The 8,984-nt window shown below is 33.5% G+C and overlaps 1 protein-coding gene across 1 annotated transcript; it reads right to left on the bottom strand.

Moving 5' to 3' along the window:
• Nucleotides 1–5,408: 5,408 nt before the first annotated feature.
• Nucleotides 5,409–8,099, bottom strand: LOC133299572 (uncharacterized). Its single transcript, XM_061499039.1, has 4 exons — nt 7,265–8,099; nt 6,949–7,010; nt 6,713–6,860; nt 5,409–5,713 (listed from the first exon to the last, which is right to left on the bottom strand). Exons 1-4 carry the CDS (start codon nt 8,097–8,099, stop codon nt 5,409–5,411), a joined length of 1,350 nt encoding a protein of 449 aa, XP_061355023.1.
• Between the last annotated feature and the right edge of the window lie 885 nt (nt 8,100–8,984).

Raw genomic sequence — 8,984 nt, forward strand, 5'->3', positions numbered from 1 at the left:
ACATATTACATCCTAATAGTTAAAGATGGCAAACTGGGTTCGGCCCGGAGGGCCGGCCCACCAACACATTTTTATAATTAAATTGAAATTTCATCCTTCTTCTTTTAAAATTAAATTCTTAAATCTGATTTTGATTTTTGTAAATACAAATTTGTAAAATTTTAAATACAAACAATACAAATCCTTGCAAAAAATAATTATTTATTATTATTTTTTAAATATGATTGTAATAAATGAAATTCTATCTCTGAGATAAAAAAATAATTACTTATTAATATTTTTTAAATATGATTGTAATAAATGAAAGTCCATCTCTGAGATAAAATATAAAAACATAAATGTGACGATAAGAACCGTTTTTTGTGGATAAATATAAAAATCTATTGTATGCTGATAGTTAGAGGTGGCAAACTGGGCTTGGCCCGAAGGGCCGGCCCACCAACACTATTTTATAATTAAATTAAAATTTCTTCCTTTTCTTTTATATTTAATTCCTAAATCTGATTTTAATTTTTGTAAATACAAATTTGTAAAATTCAAAATACTAATGACATAAATCCTTTCAAAAAAAATAATTACTTACATAAAATGCTGATAGTTAAAGGTTGCAAACTGGGCTTGGCCCGGAGGGCCTACACGCCCTGCCTGCCAACATGTTTTAGTAATTAAATTAAAATTTAACTATTCTTATTTTATAATTGAATTCCTAATTCAGATTTGAATTTTTGTAAATACTAATTTATAAAATTTCAAACACTAACGACACAAATCCTAGCAAAAAAAATTATTTATTATTATTTTGTAAATTTAATTGTAATAAATAAAAGTTCATCTCTGAGATAAAATATAAAAACCTAGACGCAACTATAAAAACTTTTTTTGAGGATAAATATCAAAACCTATTACATGCTAATAGTTAGAGGTGGCAAACAGGGCTCCGGAGGGCCGGCCTACCAACATATTTTTATAATTAAATTAAAATTTCACTATTATTTTTTTATAATTAAATTCATAATTCAGATTTCAATTTTTGTAAATACAAATTTATAAAATTTCAAATAATAACGACACAAAACCTTGCAAAAAAGTAATTAATTATTATTATTTTGTAAATCAAATTGTAATAATTTAAAGTTCATCTCTGAGATAAAACATAAAAACCTAGACACAACTATAAGAGCATTTTTGTGTGGATAAATTTAAAAATCTATTACATTCTAATAGTTAGAGGTGGCAAACTAGGCTCGGCTCGGAGGGCCGGCCCACCAACATATTTTTATAACTAAATTAAAATCTCAACTTTCTTCTTTTATAATTAAATTCCTAAATTTGATTTTGATTTTTGTAAATACAAATTTGTAAAATTTCAAATACAAACGACACAAATCATTGCAAAAAATAATTATTTATTATTATTTTTAAATATGATTTTAATTCCATATTTGCTTGGTCTGTTTGTTATCTTGATTTTATTAGTGGCTGTTATAGTTAGAAATAAGTTGTATGCACTTTTTTTAGTCATCCTCATTTTAACATAATCAACTATGGCGTATTTCTTTTTTCCATAACTCATCGAGTAGATAACTATATTTGATTTGCATAATATTGATCACTCTGGATAGCAGATTTTTGTTTATTGTTGATTTTTGCAAAGTTCTGTGTCAATGCTGTAGTTTTTTCCACCTAAAATATAAAACAAGATAGCAACACAGGTTTTTGTAAGTATAAGATTTGCAGTGCGATTAATCAACCACGACGGACGACAAATATTTTGTTTTTTTTTCCCGGGCATCGCACGAGTAATTCACTAGTCTTGTTAAAAGAGACATCCCATCCTGTTTAGTCTCTTCCGTGAAGCACCAAAACACATGTGCTTCACTTCCCTCCCAACATGTAACACCTTGTGTATACCCGGTTTGTTAACATGTTATCGTATTAATCCTTGCTTAATTAAAAATGCGGAATATGTTTTTTTTTCAATTATGACGTCATTAAACTTAGCCAAGTTGATTACTTATTCGATTTTCATAAAACATCGCCTGTCTATAAGTATTGCAAAGACAACTAACTGAATACCTCAATATATAAATAACGTGAGTATCTAAGTCACGGATCTACAACCCGTAGTCCGGACAATATCCTGATACATTATTAATTACAACTCAAAACTAAAAGCATAAAGTCAAGTCAATGTGGCATGGACAATCCCCATACTCACTCAAAAGAGGCAACAAAGCCCCAACATCAGTCTCAATATGAATAACCATAAAATGAAGCGACATCATAAAGCAATAAACAGGTTTCAGCATCCAACATGTCAGCAATTAACAGCAATATCTAACTCAGCTCTAGCCTCCTGCCACTGGAGGTATCAACCCCCTAGTTACCTGATCCTGAAATAAGCGCCCCAAACGTGGGGTCAGATCTCTAAACAAGAAATCTCAGTAAGGCAAGGGGTCCTCAAGGATCTTCCACCCCAAGCTCACTTACATGTGCAATATAAGTTCAAAAACAGTTCAACATTATAAGTTCCAAAATAGTGCAATGCAGCAGATAATCATGTCATGTGTGTTCTAACAATTCTACTGATCAGAGAAGTAGAATAAGGTGTTAGTGTGTGACCCAATACCTTTAATGCTAGATCATCATGACAATAAGTTCAACATTATAAGTTCCAAAATAGCCCAAGCTCACTTCTTCTTGGGCTAACAACCATTATTAAGCTCAATACCTTTAATACTAGATCATCATGACAATAAGGTGTTAGTGTGTGACCCATTAGGTCCAATATAGCCACTGACATAAATGGGCTCGGGGTCCAACAAGCCCACAACTCATTTAATGACAACACAAAGCACTAGCAATGCTTTGTTGCCCCAGAACTAGTTAGATTAATGACTTGATCTTCCTATTACACATATTTGGTTGCCGTATGTATTTCCTTTCGTCTCGGTTACCTTCCCATTAAACCTAGGATAAGGAAATGTATCAACCCTTGCGGTTTAGGGTAAGCTTTATTCGAAATAGGGAATCTTCAATTTACTGACTCTAAAGGCAGATCATCTCATGATCTCTTTTACTATGCATAGACTCCCGAGTCCTGTAAATGTCATCCCAATTTCTCCGGTTTACAGATAACCTAATCCCTTACAGAGATTTGACGAATTCCTTCAGCTATCACCCTAGGCCTGTGCTCTTTCAGGACATGCCCAAAAATATACCTATGAGTCTCCATGTTTCAGACAGACGAGGTATACAATCAAAACATGCCTTCTAGAACACAGCCTAGGTGACAACTTATGGTCCTCATAGAGTCTCTTTGTGGGTCTGTTCAGTGCGAGCTATACCCTTATAGGTCCACCCACGACTTTAGCTAAGACATCTCCATATCTGTAGCTCATGAGGTCTTTACCTTGTATCCGAATACAAGTAGATAAGTCGTGCTAGTCTTACCCGAGATTACTGATCCCCATTCTCAGTGTCTCTAGACTATGAACATAAAATTAGGAATAAACATCTGGTATCCTTAAATCCTCATGATCATGATCTCATCACAGATACTCAATAGATACCTATTTTATTCCAAAGGGTTTATCCAGTTACTCATATAATATATTAACAATAATATTGAGACAAAATATGAAACAGGATAAAGAGTGCTTATTATTTATTTGCGACAATATAAAAGGTCCACGTATGTCCTAATCTAATCAAAAGATTGTCTCTAGGACATCCATATACTAACAATCGAAGCCAAGGAACTATCCATACAAGTTTACAAATATGATGGATCAATCAAACCAATTTCTCTTCTCAAATTGTAAAACACTTCTTTTGGGAGAGGTTTGGTAAAAATATCGGCCAATTGTTTTGAAGATTCTACAAATTCTAAAATACAATCACCGTTTTGCACATGATCTCGAATAAAATGATGTCTAATATTAATATGTTTGGTTCTTGAGTGCATTATGGGATTTTTGGTGAGATTGATGGCACTAGTGTTATCACACCTAATAGGGATGTGATCAAGATCAACCTCAAAGTCCTTTAGTTGTTGTTTCATCCATATGATTTGTGCACAACAACTACCGGCCGCCACATATTCCGCTTCGGCCGTGGACAATGCTACACTATTTTGTTTCTTTCTATACCAAGAAACTAGTGAGCAACCAAGAAAGTGGCAAGTGCCACTAGTGCTTTTCCTATCCAATTTGCAACCTGCGAAATCGGAATAACCTATTAGTTCACATGATGCACCTTTAGGGTACCACAATCCCATGTGTGAAGTGCCTACAAGATATCTCATAATTCTTTTTACGGCACTTAAGTGTGATTCTTTAGGATTAGCTTGAAATCTAGCAACATGCACACACAAAACCTAATATCGGGCCTACTTGCGGTTAAATAAAGAAGTGAGACGATCATACCTCGATATTTAGTAATTTCTATGGATTTACCTCCTTCATCCTTGTCTAAAGAACAAGATGTACCCATGAGAGTATCAATGGCTTTGGAGTTGTCCATTCCAAATTTTTTGAGTAACTCCTTGCAATATTTAGCTTGATTGATGAATATCCCATCTTTTTATTGTTTTATTTGGAGACCAAGAAAGAAGTTTAGCTCTCCCATCATAGACATTTCAAATTCGTTTTGCATGAGATTAGCAAACTCTTCACAAAGATTAACGTTAGTGGCACCAAAGATAATATCATCAACATAAATTTGTGCAAATAATAGATGATCATCTTTCTTCTTTATAAAGAGAGTTGTGTCCACTTTTCCTCTTGAAAAACCTTTTTCTAAAAGAAATTTGTTTAATCGTTCATACCATGCTCTTGGAGCTTGCTTTAAACCATATAAGGCATTTTTAAGTTTAAAGACATGGTTAGGTAAATCATGATCTTCAAAACCGGGAGGTTGATCAACATATAATTCTTCTTGAATATATCCATTGAAAAAAGCACTTTTAACATCCATTTGAAAGAGTTTAAAATCCATTATACATGCAAATGCAAGTAGCAATCTAATAGCCTTTAATCTAGCAACGGGAGCATAAGTTTCATCATAATCAATACCTTCCTCTTGATTATATCCTTTAGCAACAAGTCTAGCTTTGTTTCTAGTTATTATGCCATTTTCATCAAGCTTGTTCCTAAAGACCCATTTCGTTCCAATTATTGGATAATCATTTGGTTTTGGCACAAGTTCACAAACTTGATTTCTTTCAAATTGATTTAGTTCTTCTTGCATTGCCAAGAACCAATGTTCATCAATAATTGCTTCATTTATGGTCTTAGGTTCAATTTGAGAAACAAAAGCTAAGTGATTACAAATATTTCTAATTGAGTTTCTAGTAGTTACCCCTTTGGATATATCACCAATTACCGCATCAATGGGGTGTCCTCTAGCTACTTTCCAATCTTGTGGTAATCATTGGTTTGTTGACTTGGTGTTTCTTCATTGTTTGCTTCCTTTTCTTTTTGCCTTTCATCTTCCTCTTTGTCATCCAAGTTTATGTTTTCCATGCTTTCTATAACATCATCATCACAAAGTTCCTTTCTAGACAAGGCATTGTTAGTCTCATTAAATACAACATGAATAGACTCTTCAATGACCATTGTTCTTTTATTATAGATTCTATAAGCTCTACTTGTAAGTGAATATCCTAGAAATATGCCTTCATCGGCTTTAGAGTCAAATTTGCCAAGGTTTTCTTTTCCATTATTTAAAACAAAACATTTGTAACCAAAGACATGAAAATATGAAATATTGGGTTTTCTTCCTTTGTAAAGTTCATAGGGAGTTTTCTTCAAAATAGGTCTAATTAAAGCACGGTTCATAACATAACACGCGGTGCCAATGGCTTCCGCCCAAAAATATTTTGGAAGATCATTTTCATTTAACATGGTTCTAGCAAGTTCTTCTAATACACGATTTTTCCTTTCTACAACTCCATTTTGTTGTGGAGTCCTAGCAGCGGAAAAATTATGTTCAATACCATTTTCTTCACAAAAGATTTTAAAATCTTGATTTTCAAATTTTCCACCATGATCGGCTCTAATTGAAACAATATTTGAAGATTTTTCATTTTGAATAAACTTGGCTAGTCTCTTGAATGATTTAAAAGCATCACTTTTATATGTAAGAAATAAAGTCCAAGTATAGCGAGAATAATCATCCACAATGACCAAAGCCTAGTAATTACCACCAAAGCTCATGGTTCTAGTTGGTCCAAAAAGATCCATATGTAAAAGTTGCAAAGGCTTTCTGGTAGAAACAATATTTTTTGATTTAAAAGAAGCCTTTACTTGTTTTCCCATTTGACAAGCATCACAAACTTTATCTTTTTCAAATTTGAGCTTTGGTAACCCAATCACTAGGTCTAAGGAAATCAATTTGCTTAATTGACCCATGCCAATGTGTGTTATTCTTCTATGCCATAAGCAAGAGTCATCTTCCTTACTAATCAAACATTTATCGTCATTTGAAGGCGTACCATCTAAGTCTATCACATAAATGTTATCCACTCTATGACCAAGAAACTTAACTTGCCCATTAATTAGACTCTAAATTTTACAAGAGGTTGAGTCAAAAATAATTTTATAATTTTTATCACATAATTGACTAATGCTAAGCAAGTTATGTCTAAGGCCCTCAATAAGTAAAACATTTTCTATAGAAACGGAGGAGGAATTACCAACTTTTCCAATACCGATAATCTTTCCTTTGTTGTTATCTCCATAGGAAACATGTCCATGCTCTTTCTTTGTGAATGATTGGAATTTAGTTACATCTCCCGTCATGTGACTTGAGCAACCACTATCCAAGTACCACTTCGAGCTTTTAGCCTTCAAGCAAACCTACATCACAAGGTCAAGATTTAATCTTTGGTACCCAAACCTTGTTGGGTCCTTGTGTGTTAGTCTTGGGCTTAGTTCCCTTAGGAACCCACACTTTCTTTTGCCCAATAATACCATTCTTTCTAACTTTACATATGGATGCACTATGACCTTTTCCACCACAATGAAAACATTTAATGAATGGGCTACTTGTCATGTAGGATGGAGAAATGAAAAAGTTTTTAAATGATTTATTTTGTGTGCTAGTGTCAAAGCCTAAACCGTATTTGTTGAACATGCATCTTTGTTTACCAAGCAACACATTTAAGTTATCTCTTCCACATGTGAATTTGCTTAGAATTTCATTTAAATCATCAATTTCATGATGTACATGATTTCATTGTTTAGATCTTTACATGATGTACATGATGATGAAGATGCATGATCATTTGAAGATAGGCATTTGATACAACTAATGCTAGCATCAAGTAATTTGAGAGTTTCATTTTCATCCTTCAACTCTTTTACTTCCTTTTCTAAAGACGCAATTTGTTTTTCCAAAGAACTGATAGTTTTTCTTGATGCTCTAAGAGTTTTAACATGTTTTAGTGTTTCATTATGCATTTCTTCAAACATGTCAGACAACTCATCATATGAAGGGGAAATAGTAGAGCAAGATGAGTTTACCTCGGTTTCGGATTCATTTTTGTCCTCATTTGCCATTAGACATATATGTTGAGTTCCTTTGCTTGATTTCTCCGGTGGTCTCCCTTCTTGCATGAAGCATAGGTTTGCTTCTTCCTTGGAGTAATCATCAGAAGAACTAGATTCGTCATCCCAAGCAAGATAAGCCTTCTTGAAGTTCCTTCTATCCTTGCCTTGCTTCTTTTCATATTTGTCTTTCTTTTGAACATTTGGAAAATCTGATTTGTAGTGACCGATTTTTCCACATTCAAAGCAAGTGATGGTGAGTTGTGAGGATCCTTCATCTTTAGATTTTCTTCTAGGAGGAAATGCCGATTTCTTTGAGAAATTCTTCTTAAAGAATTTTCCATACTTCTTTACGAAGAGACTCATCTCATCTTCATCAAGACCATTTTTGGAATCTCCATCTTCTTTTTCCTCATCCTTTTCTTTGCTTGGTGTTGAGGCTTTCAAGGCAATTCCCTTACTTTTCTTGATGGATTGTTCCTTCAAGGTTATTCTAGTTAGCTCCATTTCATATTCTTGGAGCTTGTCGAACAAGGTTGCAAGATTCATAGTTTTATGAGTGACAAGGTGTATAAATCGTTTTTGCATACTTTGAATACTTTCATTTTCATGAATCTCAAACATTTCAAATTCTCTAGTGAGTGCATTTAATTTTGTAAATTTAACATCACTAGTTCCTTCATGGGTTATTTGAAGAATATCCCATATTTCATTAGCATTCTTACAATTTGAAACACGAAAGTATTCATCACGACCTAAGGCATTTGTGATCAAGTTTTGAGCTCTAGCATTCCAATTTCCTTTCTCAATTTCCTTTCTCAATTTCATCTTCGGTGTAATCATCTATATCTTTAGGAATATCTTCATCTTTCGCATTTTTTATAGAAGGTGGTGTATACCCTTTTTCAACTACACTCCATACTCTTAAATCATTAGATTGAAGAAATATTTTCATTCGACTCTTTCAATAAGACTAATCAACGCCATTGAAAAATGGAGGTCTAGTACTAGAAGATCCCTCAAGGGGCATATCATGGTTCAAAGAAGCCATCCCTTCTCTTGAAGCGCTTAAGCTCTTTACACAAGAGTTCAAGCTCTGATACCACTTGCTGGACAAGTGGCTTCAATACTCAAGAGGGGGGTGAATTGAGTTTTACAAAATCTTTTCGCAAAGTGTCTCCTTTGATATTTTAAAGACTATTTCTTCAATAAAGTGATTTAATAACAAAAAATATAAGTGTGAGAGCAAGTGTAGAGATTAACAAAGTAAGCAAGCGAATGGATAAAGACAATCTAAAGATGTAATTTCAATAATAAAGTAAAGAGGTAAAGGTTAGAGAAATTGCAAACTAGATGTATCCTGGTTCGGTCACCACCACCGTGACCTACGTCCAGACTGAAGCCGCTCGATCAATTCTTTTCACTAACTATCAA

The sequence above is a fragment of the Gastrolobium bilobum genome, unplaced genomic scaffold (genome assembly GCF_033153095.1).
Source record: "Gastrolobium bilobum isolate Gb01-03AN ecotype WA unplaced genomic scaffold, APGP_CSIRO_Gbil_v1 utg12922, whole genome shotgun sequence".
Taxonomy (NCBI): domain Eukaryota; kingdom Viridiplantae; phylum Streptophyta; class Magnoliopsida; order Fabales; family Fabaceae; genus Gastrolobium; species Gastrolobium bilobum.

Excerpts from the sequence above, each read along its gene's own strand:
- LOC133299572 (XM_061499039.1), bottom strand. The coding sequence starts at position 8,099 with ATGAATCTTGCAACCTTGTTCGACAAGCTCCAAGAATATGAAATGGAG. Across the intron at positions 7,011-7,264 it reads TCATGCATCTTCATCATCAT|GTCATAGTGCATCCATATGT; the intron begins GTACATCATGTA and ends GTGGTGGAAAAG. Across the intron at positions 6,861-6,948 it reads TTGGGCAAAAGAAAGTGTGG|GTTTGCTTGAAGGCTAAAAG; the intron begins GTTCCTAAGGGA and ends CTTGTGATGTAG.